General features: G+C 48.1%; 2 protein-coding genes across 2 annotated transcripts in view; one reads left to right on the top strand and one right to left on the bottom strand.

Annotated features, from left to right (window-relative positions):
- Window positions 1–20,667, top strand: part of ZC3H3 (zinc finger CCCH-type containing 3) — a 1,788,705-nt gene that overhangs the window by 590,693 nt on the left and 1,177,345 nt on the right. The window lies entirely within an intron of this gene.
- Window positions 7,151–8,846, bottom strand: LOC146830502 (uncharacterized). Its single transcript, XM_085604047.1, has 2 exons — window positions 8,517–8,846; window positions 7,151–8,225 (listed from the first exon to the last, which is right to left on the bottom strand). Exons 1-2 carry the CDS (start codon window positions 8,674–8,676, stop codon window positions 7,228–7,230), a joined length of 1,158 nt encoding a protein of 385 aa, XP_085460173.1. The 5' UTR covers window positions 8,677–8,846; the 3' UTR covers window positions 7,151–7,227.

Here is a 20,667-nt window from a genome sequence, read left to right as displayed (position 1 = left end):
CATGGGGAGTAATTAACACTAGGAAGATTTGAAATTTAGTAAGCTCAGCATTCGGCGGTGACGGTGGCAGGCTCATCAGAAAAACTCTGAGACACTGCATTTGTTAATCTATTTATTTTTGGTAACAAATTAAGCACCGATTGCGGCTCTCCATTGAGTGAAAACCTGGTAATATCCACTGAGATGCTGCACTGGTTGTGGCGTGATACTAAAAGGACCTTGGCTTCCTGAGCTATTTTTCCTTATGCGAGATCTGCTATTCCAGGTTCCACTTAGCCTTTTTCAACTTTTCTAAATTCTGAAACACGTGCAAACCAAGAACCTTTTGACATAATAGCTACTTTTGTTTGTAAGGTAGAAAAGTCTGAAATGAATTGTTTGTGCAAGAATCCTCCCTCATTCTGACCCCGTCCAACAACTTTAATTCTTAAGTATCTCTGTTTCATTAATCAAAGCCCATTCAGCATATCTCACTTCCTCTGTGCCTTAACGACCAGGTTGTCACCCACTACTTTAATGCCCTCCCCCATGTTAATGGATTAGACTTCAGCAATCACTCTACATTATAGTTGTACGGGCTTTAAATGAACAGTGGCCAGTCCCAAATACACTACATGAGGCAAGGGCTGTCCATAACGCAAATGAACTACTTTAAACTGCTGGAGAATTTTCATTTCGTAGGTAATATTTCAGGGGGAAGAGATCTATATTTATTTATTTGAAAGTTTTATGTAGCTCAAACATGACCCTTGCGGGTATCAGAGCTCTTTACAACTATTCAGAGAGCAGAGACAAAAAAAACAATAATATCATAGTCAAGTAAAATACAGGTTAGGGCAGTACCCAGATGAGGGAGGGTACGACACAGTGTTAAAATTGAAAACCATAAAATAGCAGAAGGGCAGAAGTCATGAGTGTGATTGACGTGTCAGGATAAGTAAGAAGGGAGGAGATCCTAGGTTCTAGAGCAGAAATGTGTTCCTAAGGAGTACTTTAACTTATTTCTTGAAAGATGCAGTTGTGGGATTCAGTCTGATTTCAGGGAGCAAGGGGTTCAAAATTCTTGGGGCAATCCCAGAGAAATCTCAGTTGTAGATTTTCTTTTTGAGGAGTCCATGAGGTTTCAGCAGTAAGGTGTTAGAGCTTCTGGAGGATAATTTGGGGTATTGAAGTGAAGGGCTTTGTGGGTCATGCAGGCAATTTTTAGCTGAATTGTTGCTTCGTAAGGGATTCAGTTGTGGGATTTCAGATTGGGTGTGATGTGGTTGTTTCTTTGTGATCCTGTGATGAGTCTAGCAGCAGAGTTGAGAGAGGCCCTTAGAGGAGCCCACTTGGATGTGGGTAAGCCGCAGAGTGTTGCACTTCCATAGTCCAACCTAGGAATCACTGGGGCTTGCACTGTAGACTTGAAGCCATTGGAGGGGAGTGGGGTAGGGGGATGGAGTTTAGTTTTCTTAGAATGTTCATTTGCAGATGGATGTGCTTCTGCATGCAAAGGTTCTTGTTTAAAGTTATTCCCAGTCATCTCGCTGAGTCAATAATTAGCGGTGCGCAGTTGAGGGCTGCTAGTTGTTTCAACCATTCTTCAATGACAGATGAATGAATGGGAAGGGCGATTAGATTTGATTTGTTTTTTTTATTATTTAGTTTGAGGTGGTTGCATGCCAGCCAATTTTGGGTTTTCTGTAGAGATAAGTTGAGGGATCTGATGTCTTGGGTTGGGGGGGGGAGAGACTTTCAGGTATAATTGAGTGTCGCTGGTGTACATGTGGTAGTGGGTTTTGGCTGACCCAGAATTTCCTTTAGAGGCTCCATGAACAAGTTTAAGAGAGTCGGCGAGAGGGTGGAGCCCTGTGGGACCCCTAATGTAACCGAAGTGGTCTGAGATAGGGAATGATTAACCTTGTGTCTTCGAGTCCTGTTTTTGGAGATTTATTTTTAAATTGTCTGGGCACATAATCGTTTTGTATCAGTATCTTAACCTTCCATTTCAAGGGTGTTGAAGCAGTTTCAAAATATTTTCAGGCTTCTCATTGATCAAGAGGGTGTCATTTCTAATATTAACTCTTTCAATGCACGTCATTGCTTGCTTTCACTTGCGAGAAAATGTCACTAAGTGTCACACATTTGGCAGTTGAGTGACACTCATAAGGGCACTGAAACCATGAGAATCTCACGCAATCTGAAAACTTGACGTCTATGTGTATGAAGCTTTCTCACACCTCTCTGCTTCCCTCAAAACACCTGAATCTGTGGCCTGGCTCCAGGTGCAATAACATCAATGTCAATAAAGGAGAAAAAGAGGGGGTGGGGAAAGCAGTTGTTTCTTGTGTGAGTTATGTTGGGTGATATCACAACATAATAACGAAGGTCATCAAAGCTTGGAAAGGATGAATTGCATCATCACGACATGTTATCCCAAAATAAAGCATAAACATGAAATTGAAAAATCAATCAATCAAATAGGATTTGTAGAGCGCTGCTGATCACCCCTGAGGGTATCCAGATGCGGTGGAAGGCGGGGGTGGGGGGGCTGATGCTGCTGCTGAGATGAGTTAGTTGAAAAGCCAGGTCTTTAGGTCCTTCCTGAACTCCTGTAGGGTGAGGAAAGTACGAAGGTGGAAGGGGCGGCCATTCCAGGACTTGGCTGCCAGGTGAGAGAAGACACGGCCACCACTCCTGCTTCTGTGGATGCGGGGGTGTGCGCCAGGACCAGGAAACTAATTATGCAGTTAGATTGTTAAAAGTTTACCCTGTGGTTGAGGTAGACTGGACCCTTGTTGTGAAGAGCTTTGTAGGTGTGGGTGAGCAGCTTGAAGTGGCACCGTTTGCTGACAGGGAGCCGGGGCAGCTTTGAGATGGGGGTAGATGTAAGTCTGCCTCTGGAGGTTGAGGATGAGCCTGGCTGCTGCATTTGGTCTGGATTCTGTTGCGTAGTTGAATGGTGATTCCAATGTAGAGGGAGTTGCTGTAGTCCAGATAGTTGGTGATGAGTGCTTGGATAGCGGTGTGTCTGATTATGAAGGGGAGCCTTTTAAAGTTTTTTCTGAGTAAGCGCAGGGTGAGAAAGCAAAAGGATAAGACGGCATTTATCTGATTCTTCATCAAAAGCTTGCTGTTGAGTATTATTCTCAGGTTTCTTGTGTGCTCTGTGGGTGTGTGGCCGAGCTCCTTAGGCCAGTACAAGACCAGCTTAGCTATCAGGTAAGGCTTCTGTCATTTCACAGAGCGTATAACTTCTCGATCCGCAGTGACCTAGGCAGGCTTAAAAGCTTCTTAACTGACCACAAGCAAGAATTTAAACCACAACATTACAGCTGTTATCCGTATCCCTCCACAACCAACAGAGTCCATCAACTATCCTCGATCTTAGCCGTCCTTTTTAGTGTGTGCATACTCCCCTCCACACTTCCGAGTATCCAACAGACAAGATGGTTACAATTCTACAAGACTACCTCATGGGCTTACAAACATTTATGAAGATGCTGCTCTGAAGGTAAATGCGTACTAAACAGAAGTGCTAAAACTGGAACTTTAATCAGCTGTACAAAAAAACACAAATTCGAACCCATCCTCCCTAGCTAATCTGCACATGATGGGGGCACTTGATTGGATGAAAGGTTTAAATGACTGCACAGCTTGACAGTTTGGTCAAATTGTATACCTCTCAGTTGACGTTTTAGATACATGTTCCCTTTATAACACCCAAAATTGACTTCACAATATAATTGTATTCCTAAACCATCATCATCTTTGTGTAAGTGTTCTACTGATTTGTAGCTTTGTTATTGGTGTGCAAACCCCTCTTCACACAAACATACATACAAAAGAGTGCCAACTACCAAATAAAAATATGGTACAAAACAGCCAGTACTGGATATGCATTCCATTGATCCCCAGTGCAAGCTGGTACAAGCGCAGCTTAATTTCCAGCTGCTTTGAGGCATCTCTGAAGATCTGACTGGTCTCACCCTGGCCTGAAAAGGCCAGGATCGTTGGTGCTTGGGTTGGCTGGAGACTGTCAATTTCAATGGTTATGTTAGGGTGACTAAAGTCTCTTGTTGGCAGGAGCGATGCGCTATCATTCTCTTCAAATCTTTACTATGACTGTTAAACATGCACCCCCAGTTCAGAAGAAAAGTGGAACATTATTTAAAAAATACAAATGTAGATTCCGCCCCGGGTTGCAGGATGTGTCAAGGTGCAGAAGCACCTAGGTGCGTTTGTTCTCGTTGTTGTATATGCAAATATGGAGAAAAAAACCATGTGTGCATAATGTGTCCATAGATATTTTGCTTTTGTGGACGGTAGAAGCAAGAGGCGTCGGTGAGACCTGGACCTATAAATGTGTTCTTCTCAGAAGGCCGACTTCCCTAACTTGGCAGTAGTCTGGCCTGAGACTTGGGTGGGCGCTGCCCTTGGTTTGAGCACTTCCCGGAGCAGGATCCCTCGGATCTCCACCTGAGTGTCTTCTACTCTCCTCCCCACCAGTTTCCCCTCTCCTGTCCAGTTTCCCCTCTCCTGTCCAGTTTCCCCTCTCCTGTCCAGTTTCCCCTCTCCTGTCCAGTTTCACCTCCCCTCCCCCAGGGTGTGGTGTACCCCTGTGAATGCCAGGAGCTGGATCACTCGGATCTCCACCTGTGTGTCTTCTCTCCTACCCACCAGTTTCCCTCTCCCATCCAGTCCCCCACCCCCTGTGTGGTGTACCCCTGTGAATGCCCATCCGTGACGGAGTACGAAAAGGCGTAGCTCAGCAAAGCGGTGGGCGCTGCGGCGTGCGCGGGCTGCGCGCCCCGGCTGATAAATGCTCCTCATATCCCATTCAAATATGATGCAAGCAGTTTTTTTGTGGTTTGTCTTCCATTGCGGTAGTAAAGTTTTTAATTAGGAAAGCTAATGAGATCGATTAGTCATTAGCGCTGACCTCTGGACCGCCGCGAGGAGCCTGCGAGTGTGCGTCGTCCTGATAACGGGGGACGCTGGGGCATTGTTTGCAATAAAAGCGGGAAGTGTTTGATTTGAGTGAAATGTGCCACGGGGAATACATCATGCGGAGAGGAAAAATTACAGCCCTGGGAGCCCGTAATGAAGGGAATTAAAGCAACGTCCTATCTAAATAACATGATTATCTGCACAAAAGCCCTCAGCCTGCAAGTAATAATGGAGGCGCGAGCGCTCCTGAGGCGCGGGGCCGGTGGGCAGCGCCTGGCACGGCCGCGGCGAGGGGACCCGCACAGGCCCCGGGGGTTCTACAGGGCGGCAGGTCCCGGCGTGCGCTCACCCTGGTGCTCTATTCAGTTCTTCAAAAGCGCGGGCACCATGGGGCGCGTGCAGGGTGGAGGCGGAGGCCGTCTGACACCATCCTGATGGGCGGTGTGACAGTAAGAGTCCGAGCGCTGCCTGCACTCGATGAAATCAGAAGACGCTCGTGACTGGCGGGGACGTTGGTGCTGTTCAGTTCATGGCGCGGGAATCGTGGGGCGCCGGCTGACGGTGGGTGGAGGCAGCCTGGAGTCTCTCAACAACACTAAGGGCCTCATGTAGGTAGCGAAATACCGGTCGGTAACTGCCGATTTTCGGTAAATATGCCGTTTACCGACCGGTATTCAGACAAGTGAGATGTAGGAGTCCAAAAACCACTTTTCGGTAAATATGAGGCGGTAAATACCGATTCATAGTTACCGAATTCTAAAATACCGATTCATATTTACCGAATACATAATTAACGAATCGGTAAATATGAAGTGGTAAATATGAAGTGGTAAAAATTTAAAATGACATGTAGGAGCAGTCGGTAATTAAGAAATCCAGGAAAATCGGTAAATAAGAGTCGGTAATTAACACGGATGGAAAGCAGGTGGTAACCATCAACAATGCACATAAGCAATCCCAAAATGCAACAGCGTGGACAACATGGCCGCCATGTACGTCATTGCAAGGCGCCTACGTCTACAGGCAGCAGGACTGAGGGTGTGGCGACGGGAGGAACAAATCTACAGACAGCGCATCACACTATTACAGCTGACTGATGCAGAGATACATGAGAGGTACAGGCTACACCCCGAAACCATCATGGACCTGATAAGGGACCTGCACCCACTCCTGGACCAGCCAACAAGAAGGGCGCACGCCATACCACCACATGTGCAGGTGCTCTGCAGCCTACATCTACTGGCATCCGGCAGTTATCAGGTGGTGACAGCTGCGGTGGGTGGTGTATCCCAGAGTTGCCTGTCCCGTTTCTTCAGGAAGTTCCTGGATGCCATGATGCAGAGAATGCACCACTACATAAGCTTCCCAAACACACAGGCTGCACTGCAGAAAACAAAAACAGACTTTTATCACATGGCACAGTTCCCCCATGTCATCGGCTGTATTGATGGTACACACATCCCAATCTGTCCACCAGCTGATACAGAGCACATCTACAGGAACAGGAAGTCCACCCACTCCATCAATGTGCAGGTGATCTGTGATGCAGGGAACATCATCACAGATATTGTTGCAAAGTTTCCTGGGAGCACCCACGACTCTTACATCTTCCAGAATAGTGGGATCTACACACGACTGAGTGCCGGCGAATTCGGAGAGGGATACCTGCTGGGTAAGTAACAGTGACGCCCCTTGAAACCTGCAAATCAGAGTGTATAGAGGCATGTAACTGATGGTTCCCTTTTACTCATCCAGGCGACAGTGCATATGCATGCCGGTCATTCATCCTCACTCCCTACCTACACCCAGCAACCCAGAGTGAGAGACGATACAACGTGGCCCACAAATCTACACGCAATGTGGTGGAGCGCACGTTTGGACTACTGAAGAGCAGGTTCCGCTGCCTCCACAAGAGCGGAGGCGCACGCCAGTACAAACCCATCACCTGCTGCAAGATAATTGCCACTTGTGCAATGCTGCACAACCTTGCCACGAAAAAAGGTACAGATGTGGAACTAACATATTTTGAGGACAACGAGGATGAGTCAGGCCAGCCAGAGGGCAGCGCAGCTAGAGTGCCAAATGCAGTCGATGGGAGAGAGAGACGGGCAGAGATCACATGCAACTATTTCTGAGTAAGTGAGGGGACACAGCGAGTTGTGAGAAGTCATGACGTAGTTTAATGTGGCACCACGCCATGAACACATGAACAGGCCAATCTGGCAATATGCCATCTATACAATGAGTATGTCCAGGGTTACGTCACCCAATGGCAAGTGGATAAGCAGGGCCACATCAATGTTTGCGCATACGCGCTGCAGTGGTGGATTGCACGGCCTGTGCATCCTCACTAGAGCCAACCCCAAGCCGCCTGCTGCTCCTGCGTGCTTCGGGGACGGGGGGTGTGATGCTGCTGCTGGTGTCGATGCTCTCCGCAGCATCCCCTGCAGCAGTTGTCGACGCCTGACTACTCAATAGCACCCCTAGTGCACTTGTCACCTGCACCATCCCCCGAGACAGGTCGCTGCAGCACTGTGTTAGGCCCTCCTGCATCGTCACAGAGCGCCGGCAAAGTAGGGAAGTCGCAGTTGCCAGACGGTTGAGTGCCCTGCTGGTAGTGTCCCTTCGCTGGCGTTCCCGGCGCCGTGCTTCGATGTCAGCATCTAATTTGCTGCACAACTGCTGGATTGACTGGGACATGTCCCGAATGCCCGCAGCCATGCCGCCAATGTTTGTGTCCATGTTGACTAAGCTTGTCTTCATCACCCGCATGTGCCTCTGGACTGACATAACTGCCTTTGATTGCAGGCGCTGTTGCTTCAACATTTGGCCCTCGAGCCCCAAGAAGACACCATGGCCGTCAGTGGGTGCTGGTGGACTCTGGACACGCGACCTGCGGCGCCCTCTTGCTCCCGTCTGTGCTGCCTGTGAGGTGTGGGGCACAGTGGGATGGCTCCCTTCCTGGGGCCCGGTGCGGTCTTCTGGGCCCATGCTGTCGTCTGACGAGGTGTCTAAGGCTCGTAGCCTGGCTGCTGGACGCCTCCTCATTCTCACACCTGCAAGCGGAGATGTGGCCGGTGAATCGAACATGAGTGGCGATGCTGGCTCTGGTGGTGGTGATGCTGGCTCTCGGTGAGGTGATGCTGGCTCTGTGTGCGGCGAGGCTGGCTGCGTAGGTGGTGCGGCTGCAAGTGGGCCTGCTCCCTGGTCTGAACTCGTGCTGGCTAGAGGTGATTTTTGTGGCCGGTGTGCCGTCTCCCCTGCAGCATGCCCTGTACTGCATGATGTCACATCTTTGGACAGAAAAACAACATTGGCTCAGTGTCCCCGAAGGGCTGCATTGCAAGCGTCACAATAAATCATTTCACATTCCAATCTGTCCTCTGTCTCCTTGTGCCTCGAGTGCGTGACATGCCTTGTTGCCCTGTGACATTTACGTCATGGTTAGTGTTGCCCTGACTACATCTCCCGGAATGCATTGCCTGTCTGCACTGACACGTGTGGACTGCAGTGTGATTCTCGTTTCACAATGGGGGATGTGGGATAGGGGTAGGGGAGGCTACATTGCTGTGCTTTCGTCTTACCTTGGTGTGTTGCGGCTCTGGCAGAGCTGTCGGCGTCCCCAAGACCCACGACGCTCTCTTGCTCGAGTGTGGCCGCCACCAGCTCCTCCAGTTCGGTGAGGGCAGGTGCCCTGTTGGTTCCACCTCCGGTCTGGCTGGCCTCCTTCTGGATGTCGCCCATCTTCCTCTTGGTCACAATCCTCAGGTCATACCAGCGCTTTTTGAGGACCTCAATGTCCCTGTGGGTCACTCCCACAGCATTGACCTGCGCCTGGATGGCCAGCCATATGTTGCGCTTTTCGGCCTCAGGCACTTGCAGGGATTGCCTCCCAAACAGCTTCTGGTGCTGCTTCACCACCTCCTCCACCAGCACCTGGAGTTCCTTGGGGCTGAATTTGAGCTTCCTCCTCCTTTCCCCTCCGTCTTTCTGTGTTCTCTGGCTGGACATGCTGTTCGTTTCCCGCTCGCACATGCAACTGCTCCCTGCCTCTCCTCTGCACTCCAGGCCTCTCCAGGGTCGGCTAATTATGTACACCTGCCTGGGTGTGGCCACTTCGGCTAATTGTGTACACCTGCCTGTGTGTGGGCAGTTCCTGGTTGGGTGGGCTGTCGTTGCACAGGATTAGCTGTTTCGTCAAGTCATGTGATGTTATTTACCGAATCCGTACGTACCGATTCGGTATTTTCCGAATCGGTAGATACCACCTCGGTATTTTCCGATTCGGTAGATACCACCTCGGTATTTTCCGAATCGGTAATTATCACCTCGGTATTTACCGAATCGGTGAATTCCGATTCGTATTTACCGAATGTTACCGAATCGGTAACTGTTACCGAATTTTTACCTACATATAACTTACCGATTCTAATTTACCGATTCGGTACGGCTCGGTATTTAAGAACCGGTAAAATTTATTTACCTACATGAGGCCCTAAGAGTCAGAGTGCTACACGCAGGGTCGCCCTAAATCGGATGGACCAGGACAGCGCTGTGGGGGGGCGGGAAGAAAATGTAGTGTTTCAGGGTACCAATTGAGACCAAGTAGGGAGGAAGAGCTGCTGTTTGTATGACAAAAGTCAGGCACCTCCCTGCTACGTTTTGTTTTCCACAAAGAGCAGCTCCTAGTGTGATAACCTCCCTGCTATGCCCACCGGAATATTGGCACTCCGGGTCTGGGCCAGCTAGCTCATGCCCAAAGCCGGCCCTGGCTTGACGATGAAATCAGGAGACACTGGAAACCGGTATGGACTTTGGCGCTGTTCAGTTCATCTTCATATTTGCCAACTTGAAGAACAACCTCATCATGTGAGGAGAGGGCGGGGCCTTGAAGGGGCGGGGCCTCCTGCAAAGAAGTACCTGCAAGGCACTTTTGTCCCCACCCTGCCCCCAGCCCCCTCCTCCAAAACTACAGAAAAAGCTTGCTGAGGCTTGTGCCGAGGCCCTGGGGTGTTTTGCCACCCCTTTATGGACTTCGGCAGTACAAAGCCTCGGAAAACAAGCTGGAAAACTACTATTTACAGTGATTGTCAGCTCATTTTCCCTGCCACTGTGCGATATTGGCTCCCCACCGGGAGACCGTGTGAAGGGAGCTGATATCGTGTCACATGGTGGCACCGTGTGAGTTGGCAGGTATGCATCTTAGCATGGGAAACATGGGGCTCATGCTGCCTGTGGGTGGTGGAGGCAGTCTGGGCAATATTCTAATTAGTGACTGTGACAGTAAGAGCCTGAGTACTACACTCAGTGCTAAATTTGAGCCGGTGGGGCTACCAGCACTTAATTTTGGGAACCAGCTGTTATTTTTTCCGTATTAGATATTTCCAGAGAGCAAGAGAGGAAAAAACACACAACGTAGCTTTTGGGGGTAAGTGTTTGGGAAGTGACAAAACCAAATAAATGCATTCTTTGGTTGGTAATTGGGTTTGGAACCCAGAGTCGAGTCTCCAATGTTTGTGTCGGTTTTTCTCGTCCTTCTGATTTTACGAAGAGGTTTTCATTTGTTCATTTTTTGGATAAGAATTTAAATATATATAGTAGCCCATTTTTCAAAAAAGTGGCAAATCTGCACCTATAGAAGTACTCCTTGAATGGATGCAAGTGTACTACTTTTCAGAAATCACAAACATTGGCAGTACTAGTCTTGAAAAACTGCTCCAGTCTCTGATTTCCAGGCATAGTTTTGCCATACAAACACATAGAAGGCGATGCTAGCCAATAGACTAACCACTGGCAATCATTCAGGGTAGCATTCCAAATCATCGTTTTTCACCCACTGTGCCACTGTAGACAGAAGGCCTGATTTAGGGTTAGGCAGACTGAGTAAAGGTAAACAGGGTGGCGTAGTACTTACTTCTGCCACCCTGTCTTTACTCCGCCCATCAAATTTAAGGATGTTCGCCTGCCAAGCAGAATTTTCTATACATTGGCAAGAATCTACATCATGGCAGTTGCTATCAATGCAGAAAACGTTTGACGGATGGTTAAGTCAAATAGGATGTCTGGTCACAAAACCTTTCCAAAGTTTCTTATGTTTTGAAAACAAACCTCAAAGCTTGAGTTTGATTTTTAAAAATATAAAAAAAATATGATTCCCACACCATGGGAGTTTTTTTCCAAGTCCCATGGTGTGGTGATCATTTTTCTGTTATTTACTGTCTTATCCTGCTGGTCATGGACAGTTAATAAAAAAAAAAAAGCCATTTGAACACCCACTTTAAGTAGGGCGGACGGTCGGATGACTTACCTCTGATGGCACTTATGCCGTGAGGCTGTTGGAAGAAGTTTTACTACAACATAGTAAATTTTACTCTGTCGACATAAAACTTGTGATCCACCGACTCTAAATCGTGCAGGTGGACCGCCAGTTTGGTGGACAGAGTACCCTATTCCTGTTACAACACTTCACCCTGCGGCCCACTACTCTTTAGTTCGAAATGGGAGCTTCACACCACCAAAACTCACAGACCAAATGATGCTCCAGCATACAAGTCAGAAAGATGAAGGAAGAGAAACTGGTAAAACCATCTTAAAGGGAGAAAGCAGGACTCTGCAAGAGTGAGATAAAAGGGCAGAGTGTGTGGGATAGTGTATTAAAGAGGCCTCGGGTTGATTCATGACTATGGTAGTCTGCGTGCCGACATTTAATTGCACTGGCCGCACACTTCTGAGCAGAGCTTTAGGCTCCAACAGTTTTTCTTTTACAAGTTGTTAGAAGGTGGTTCTGACACTATGGGCCGCCTGGATTTTGAGCACCTGATTGTTGAGCTTTTACTGTGGGGGAGCCTCATAAGGTGGAACTCACCCACAGTGAACTCAGGATGTAAGATACTGCATGGGGATTTTACTGGTGTCCCCCTGGCTTGACCAGGCCGCTGCGCAACAGCTGGAGTATGGGGCACCAGGCTGGTTACATGCAGACACGTGTACATGTGTGTGCACACGTGTACGGGCTGCGCAGGGGAGATTCCTAGAGTGCGCAGTCCAGGAGCAGCTACAAAGTGAATGGTGTGGCAGGACTTATGCAGTATTGGGTGATGACATGGAATAGGCTTTATACACTGGAGAGAAACATGCCAGGGAAAGTCAGTGTGTCTTACTGTTTTTTTACTTCATTATTCCCCTATGGGAATGTGGAGCCTATGGGCTAGACTAACTTCCATTAGGCCTACAGATTCCAGACACGCGCTTAAGTCTACTGTAGCAGATGTGAAAATAAGTATTCTGCAGAGTCCAAAGTCATATTTGTACTGCTTTTGGGTCATCCAGAACTGTCATATTTCTCTGAGCCAGCCATGACCAGACCCAGGCTAAGGGCTGACCTCAGCTAGATGGATTGATAACCTTTCTTCCACAAGCGAGGGCCTCCTCTCCATGAAGAGATGATGGGTGGGGCTACAGGCTCATCCATCACTAGGTGCCAGGCACCAGGCTGCACCAAGGAGGGAAGGCAGAGTAGTGGGGAAGGGGCTTCAGAGGCATGTGGCCAGAGACTCTGGACGACGCCATTTTGAACAAGCCCAGAGGCTGGACAAGAAGGAGGAAGCAGGGGCAGGGAAGTGATGTGTCGCTGTTTGATAGGACCAACAGAGACTTCCTGCCAGCCCCCTACTCAACTTTTAAAAAGTGCTTGCACAGGAAGAGAAGCTCTCTCTGGGGTGTGGTCTGCTGAGGCTGAAGGTGCTGGAGCCTGGCGCAATGGGCAGTTGGAAGGAGAGACCCCCTGACTGCCCCCAGGACCCTATCAGCACCAGAAGAAGAGCCCAGGACCGGTGCGCAGAAGCAGTGGCCTCTTTGCAGGGAGAAGAGAAGCCAAGGAGGAGAGCCAGGCGAAAGGCTGGTGCAGGGAGCCAGTGAAGACAGCTCCCTGCTGAATCCACCCTCTTGGAGACCCGGAGGGCGAAGGAGAGTGCTCCCAGTGGCTGAGGGACGCCACCAGGAGCAAGAAGACACGAAAATGGGGCGGATCGCCCCCCGGAAGGTAGGCGACCTTTGATCCCTAAGAAGACCGACGAAGTGCGTGGGGCTCCGCCGCCGGTCTCAGAGATGCCCCTGGGGTGGGTCAGATCCCGGGGGCTGCCCCCAAGAGAAATAAAGCTGGGATGTGCCGTTGCGCACACCGTGAAGGTGCTCCTGCGGGGTGCCAGGAGCCCACCCTGGCCCCCGCCGAAACCGAAGCCCGGGAGCGCCGTCTCGCTCCCCGTGAAGACGGGGGAGGGGCCCGGGATCACAACCCCGTGCGTGCAGGGGAAGTCTGGGGGGCGCCGTTGCACCCCCCCATGAATACTGACCCCATCTCCGGGCCCCGATGAGCGAGTGGAAGGCCGTCGCGCACCCCGTGAAGATATGCCAAAGGGGGCCCGGGACCCCATCTCCAGGCCCCGACGTGCAGGAAGGCAGGGGGAGTGCAGTCACATTCCCCTGAAGACTCGCCGGTCCTCCTGCAGCTGCCGCGTCTGCCCGCCGGAGCGGGCAGACCAGAAGAGCAGCACTGGCTCCCGCGGCCGCACACAAAAGTGCGGACCGGGAGCCAGCCGGAGCAGCCAGGGGTGGGCTCCCTGGGCCGCCCCCACCTCAAGCTGTGCCAAAGCTGCAGAGGGCCCGGGTGGGATCGGGCCTCCGCAAAGAGGAAGGAGAAACGGTGTCAGGGGCCCGGGTGGGTCCGGGCCAGAAACCTGCAAAAGCGGCCAGGGGTGGGCTATCCGAGCCGTCTTACTCACCTGGGGGTCCGGGTGGGACCTGACCCTCCAACGAAAGTCAAAGGCGGCAGGAGGCACACTTGCGGCTCTCCCCAACGCAGCGGGAGAGCCGCTGCTATAATATTCACTGCAAAAGAGGAATCGCCCCATAAGGCCTTGCAGGCCTGTACCGGCCTGCATGGAGAAACCAGCTTTTTCTCTGCTTGTGGTGGCCCCAGGAGGACGGGGTCACCACCACACATGTGCCAAGGTGCTGGGGAGCTGCTGGAGAAGCGCAGCCGCCCCCCCCAGCATGAAGAGGAATCCCTCCCTAAGTCACTTGGGGACTCGAAAAGAATAACCCCTCAATGGCTCGGTCGACCTGTATACACCTTCTAGGCTGGAACTTTTGTTCTGCAGCTGAGGGTGTGTTGAGAAGTGCACCACGGAGTGAAGGACTGAATGGGGGATGTCTGGAGAAGGGCATCCCTGGAGGTGAAGAGGAGTAAATGCACTGAAATGCATTAACTAATGGTTATTTCTTTTAGAGGGACTGAAGTTCATGTGTGTAAAGTGAAGTACCTGTGTAAGGTGATGTTAAGCTAAATGGAGTTATGCTGCTGGACCTTCCTGCTAGGGGGTCTGGCTGTATTTACATAATCCCATGCTTTACCTGTGATTCCTGTTAAAGAGAAGTGTAGTTGCCAGGAGTACTTCTTTTGAAGGGACTGTAAGTCACATGTGTAAGGAGATGTCATAAGCCAAGTGGGGTTATGTTGCCAGACAGTCCTGCTAGGGTGTCTGGCTGTATATGCGTAATTCTGTGATTTCATCTGTGATGCCTTTAGGGGCTGTAATTGCAATGCATTCAAATGATCAACCAAGGTGATCAGTACTGTCATTCTCAAGTGTGCGTAAACATGGAGTCTTGCTGCTGCACCTAGGTGAAGACCCCAGACTGCTAGCCCTTAAGATCTAGAGGTGCATACGTTATGGTCAGTAGGAGATGCTCAGTCAGGGTCATGTGTCACCAAGGCAGGTGTACCCCTTTTTAGGTCTCGCCTGACCCAGCGCATGCGCTGGTCTGGCGAGACTTATTGAGAGGGCTCCAAAAAAGTGCTACCAGACCAGCCTAGAGCTACAGTGCATGTGCGCGGGCGCACGCGCCGCGTTTTACCGCAATTACTTTCACTTTCGGCCACTTTGATGTTTGATCGTGATCGGATCGCGATCACTTTCACTTTCGCCGCCCCACGGTCGCTTTGTATAGCCAATAGGTCTCGATTTTGGGACCTTATAAGTATTTAGTTACGCAACTGTTGCATGGCTAAACACTTATAAGGTCCCAAAGGCGAGACCTATTGGCTATGCCAATGCTTGTTAATGCTTGTTGAGGTAATGGGATGGGTCGCCACTGGGATGGTGCCAGTGCGCAGGGCCCTCGCTCCAGGTTATGTTCAACTAACTGCATTGGGGGCAAGATGATGTGCATACATGGGAGTGGTGGTACTAGACCCCACCCCCCCCCCCTGCGGGAGGGGTGGAGATGTTATGCAATGTCACAAAGTAATTCCAACAGTTTATGTATATTTGTAAATTGGTGCATAGTATTGAGTAGTGTGTGTGTTTAATAAATATACTCTTACTTTTATAAAGCAAAGTACAGACTGGACAATCAATTATTGAGTGTTATTTTTGCGCACCTGCAAATGGCGATTACTAGCCTACACCACCTCCCTTGAGTTAGCCTCAGACTGCTCTGCAACGCCTCAGACTGCTCTGCAACGCTACCCTCTGAGAGTCAGGCGCTACAATTGGGTGTTTGGTTCCCAGTGAAGGACAAATGTAGTCATGTTATTTGTGCAGGCCTCACAGATGCTGCCTCGTTTTCCAACACAAGTTAAGTAATGATTACACTCACCAATCAAAGAAATCAGGAGATGCTCATACCTGGTGTGGACGCTGGGGCTGTCCAGTTTATCGTATCGGAGGGTGCGTGGGACTCACGCTGATTGGGGGTGAACGCCATCTGACTCTGTGAGCTCATTAAAATCGGGGGCGCTCGTAACTGGGTGAGATGCTGGTGCTGGGTGCCTGTTGCCGATCCTCCTTTAATTGCACACTGAGGCAGAGCAGAGGCTTTATTGGCAGCAGGGAAAATCCTACAGACTTCCTGATTGATTTCCTGGAGATGGTGCTTGTAGGTGGGTCAAGCAAATAATCATTGGACTTATGGGATTTTTGAAATGTTTTAAGATTGGGCCCAAGGAGACAGAGACAGCTAAAGTTTTACTATTATTCAAATGTAGCATAACAACGTAATTCATCCTCAGCATAGAATATTCTTAGTGCTGCTGGACACATATGCGATTACATTACTTATTCTAACCTGGCTTTGCCTAGACAGACTCCTGAAAATGTCTTAGTACATAGATCCCACTGATAATATTGTGGAAAGCTGCCTTTCTTAACACCAGTCTACCTGCGGGTCTGTTCAACTGATGCGGTGAGCCTGAATGAAGCGAGCCTCCGAGGAGTCAGTCCATCCATATCTGCAATTTTGCAATCTGCATTCTCTTTCTAAGATCCCCACCTTCAGCCATATTTGTTAAAATCCTGTATTTAGTGGTCAGCGCTCACATATCCAAAATTAATTTTTCCAAAATGTAGATCTTTCCTCTTCTAATCTTGTAACTTGTGATCCATATTTAATGGTCAAAAGATCCAACATTTCTTACAATACAAACATTTTATGTTAACCAAATCTTTCTTTGTTGCCTATAGAGCTGATGATGACCATCTTTCCGATGCCAAATAACAGATAGTAGATGTTGTCTTCATTTAGTACTGTCTCCTATTCAAAGACCCATCCTCTTGATCTTGGAGGTAGCAGTTTCTTGTTTTTGTTTTATGGAAAATGCTTTCTTCATGTCACACTTGTAAAAGAGGGGAAAAAGTTATTGGCTAGCCTTCAAATCTGGTTTTTAAATTCCATTACAATTACATTTCTACCTTGATATTGCTTGACAGCAGGACAGATTCATAATATGTTTTGAATAAAATAGACAAAACTGCGAGAGAATATGTAGGTACAGCCATCTTATAGGGTCCTGGTGCCTACTGCAAGAATCCATGTCTGCATGGCTTGCCTGTTACCCCTGCCAGATGCCTGGAAGGATCAAGGGGCATAGTGCACTGAATTAGGGAAAATGTCTAAGAGTCACTGCCTCACCTAGTGCTGCACTTGCTCTTGGATAAGCTGTGCCACCTTCTGCCTACTGCAGGCTGACTGTAGGAGGAAGTATGACTTCCAGATATTAGTGTGACGCGATACGCTTCCATTTACTCTTTCTAGCAGTTCGCTCACCAGATTGTACGTCATTTGCTACCTCTTGACTTCGCTAAGCTGTCTTGCTTTCTCATATGTGTTTTTTTAGAGGTTTGAGAATCTGCCTCAAGAGAACACCAATGTCGACATTTTCTTTCAAATCAGTTCCTTTCCTCCTTTAACTTGCATCATGACAGGTCCACTGGAATTATGCGGCAGCAGAGGGTCAAATTATGCGTCAGGGTCGACTAAGTTATGCAGCAAGAAAATGCAAATCATGCGCCATAACACAACACTATCTACGCAGTTTGCACGTCATTCGTGCTAGTTTAACACTCAAATATAGTAATAAACAACACAAAGGTGACCAGTCAACCTTTCAAAGGGCCTTCCACTATGTGGCAACACATGTCGCTGCATTTTTAGTAACTTTTGAACCGTGTGAGCTAGAGACACATTTTTTTGTTAAAGTCTGTAGATTATGTAGCAGATGATAGATTATGTGGGAAATACAGCAAATCCATAAGTATGCAACAAATGGCGCTGCCACACAATCGCATAATTCCAGTGGCCCTGCCTTATGAGTTTATGTAAGTTGTGCAAGATAAGTTTCACTTGAGATCCTGCTAAGCTTTTTTTCCCTCCGTTGAATCCCTGGGTTCTTTGCTTTTAGGATAGCTTCTGTAGTCACTAAGTCTTTGTTATGCCCCTCAGCTGTACCACTTCTATCAGTTTCGCAGTTCCCTCTCTTTTCTCTCTATTTTAAGGTGAACTTGCTCTTGGGCTTTTAATTGGGTTAGCCAGATTGCCACTATCTTTGTGTGTTACGGTAGAGTGGTGAGCTCAGATTGCTGCCGGAATCACAATCTGCCCAGGGTCCATCACAAATGTCTGTTCAATTTGTTTTAAGGATTGTCTCTTCGGGGCCAGTATGCACGGCAGTTCTCTCTAAAAACAGCATCTCAGATAGCCTCGCTGTTCACAATTTCTCGCTTGCTTATTAGATGTTTTTTTTATTGATGGAATCCAGTTGTCTTTATAGTGATCCTACCTTTACTTCCTTGATATACGTAGAGTGCTTGTTGACCTGTAAGGCATCTAAGCACTAACTAAATCGCTTGGAGTGGAATTAGATGTCTTTATGCAATTCCTAAACACAAAGGAGTTATTTCTTTGTACCGGTTATAAATGGAAATCTTTGCTTACTATACAGTCAGTAACAATTTCCAAATGTAGGGTTAACTTCGGGTCCAGCAGCTGCCAAGTTTTGAATTTTTCTCAGGCGACCTCGTTGACATTCTGTGAGCCCAAATAGACTCCATTAGATAAGTCATTTTGAGACCGAACAAGAGCCATGCTGACTGCCACCCACTGCATAATTGTAACCCTAGCTCAATAGTAACTATCCTTGACATATTCTGATAATATTGTACTTGTGACAGTTCCTGCCATAATTGTGCCCCCAGTATATTAGTTTACTCCATGGCATAAGTTGGGCAACATTGACAAATTGGTGCGGCTTTCTCTGGCTAGTTAGTAGCCTTGATCTAGTGGTGGCCATCTTTAACATATTGGGGGCACCCTGTATATAATTGTGGCAATCCACGCTCAAGTGGTGGCACTGGCATAAACATTTTCTCTTTCACATGTTGTGGGCATGCCAGTTGTATTTGTTCCTATCAGTGGCCTAATTGTGCCCATCTCTAATAATGTGGGGATTTTCTTGACATATGTGGGTACCGGTGGCTATTGCCTTCATAGAAAATCCGTGGGCATTCTTGCTCTTATTCTGCCAATCCCTGCCACAATGGAGGCCCTGGACTAACCCTGATATTTTGTGAGCTGTGTTGATATAATTGTGGCAGTTAGTGGATTATGTTGGCTTGGCATGTTGCTGCCCATCTTTGAAACAATGTGAACATCCTTGGCACAATTTCTGCTGTCTGTCAGGATTTCGTTGAATAGCATATTCTGATGTCAACCCCAACCACTTTGCTGCCATCTTGGTGATGCAAATTTACCACCAGAGACTTCAGGAGAGAACAAGCATTTGCAATGCAATAGGTCTTGCATGTGCATTGGCATTGTAAATAACAATGCTTTTTATTTATATGTTTTTTGATAATTAACACATCAATAAAAGGCATTGTCATTTACAATGCCAATAACTGAAACTTTTGTAAATGCATGACCTATTTCATTTCAAAGAGGCAGCTGCAATTGTCCTTAGCTGCTTGGAAAGTGAAAGCGTGCATGGCACGCTCAATGTTGCAAGAAGCAAGGAAGCATGTCATGCCTGCAGTAGGAGAAACTCATTAAAGAAAAAAGTGCTTGCAGACTAAAGGAAACATAGCATGTAAAAACTGAAGTAATAGGGCCTGTCCTCGTGGAAGGTTACAAATGAAGACAAGGCGGTACTAAGGAGGGACTAACAAGCCTATTAACGAATCAGAAGCCAGCATTTACAAATGACAATGACAATGACACAAGCCAATGAAGAATATGGGCAGAGAGTGGGCGCAGCTTCAACTCCATAATCGAGTACAGCTTGGCTCGCAGAGCAGCGCATGCGCTGCCCAGGCTCAACCTAAAAAGGAAAGGAAGAGAGAGAGATACATTTTGGCATGGACTCGTCCTCTCAGATGGAAGGTTTACTTGGTATAATGGCTCTTTCTCAGTTTCAGTAGTCTGGGTAACACCTTTCTGGGAAAAGAATGGCATACAATAAGTTAGGATAGGTATATTGAATGGGGATGTAAGAGACAAGATAGGATTTCAAAGGCAGCTAACTGGGCAATCACCAGATGTAGCAGCGCAGGTTCCTGGATCTGACTAGGATATATCAACTTCTCCCGGGTTCCAGGAAGATGCCAAAAGCGTCACAGCAAAATGTTATGCACACATGGGAGGAAGCTGAACATGTTATACAGAATAAACTGTAGCAGAAAATTCACTTCGAGGTAACTGAGATTAGGAGTAAAATATCAAAAGTAGGGGATACTCAAAGGCTGATGCGAACTGAATAGCAACAATGGGGAAACCTTAGCCAAATGCAACAGCTGTCAGAAAAAGTTTGGTTCTGAATTGCAGGTAAATATGGCAGCCAATACTGACCGTCCCAAAGTCAGTTTAACCTGAATTTACGGTGCAGCACGGTCTGTAAATACACTAGACTGCTTCTAATTGTGTTGTAAGGTGTAGGAACCATGTTGACTATCTGTGAACTCTCCAACCACGCTCTCCAAATAGCGCTATTATCCAGCTCAGATTCTTCAAACCTCCTTAATTCCTGACATGATGGTGGTGAAATCTCTAGCCGTATGATAGGCATCCCTGGTATTTGATGGTGATAAGGAGGCACATAAATCAGAATCTGTCCATTTGTGGCACTACAGCAGGAGATCACATGATGACAATAACAAGCTGATGATGGGGACCTGTAACAAATGGAGGGTGGTAGTTGGCAGTGGCTTGCACCCTGTCCAAGTAGGGACCCATATTCTAATCAGGTTAAGGGCATTACACAGCTAAGATAACCCCTGCTCATCCCTTTGGTAGCTTGGGACCAGCAGTTTAGAGGCAATGTGCAAAGCATTTGTACATAAACACACAGTAACACGGTAAAAACGCTACAAATGGACAGCACACCAGTTTAGAAAAATAACCAAT

This window comes from Triturus cristatus, chromosome 5_1, assembly GCF_964204655.1.
Source record: "Triturus cristatus chromosome 5_1, aTriCri1.1, whole genome shotgun sequence".
NCBI lineage: Eukaryota > Metazoa > Chordata > Amphibia > Caudata > Salamandridae > Triturus > Triturus cristatus.
This window is presented reverse-complemented; position numbering and strand designations above follow the sequence as displayed.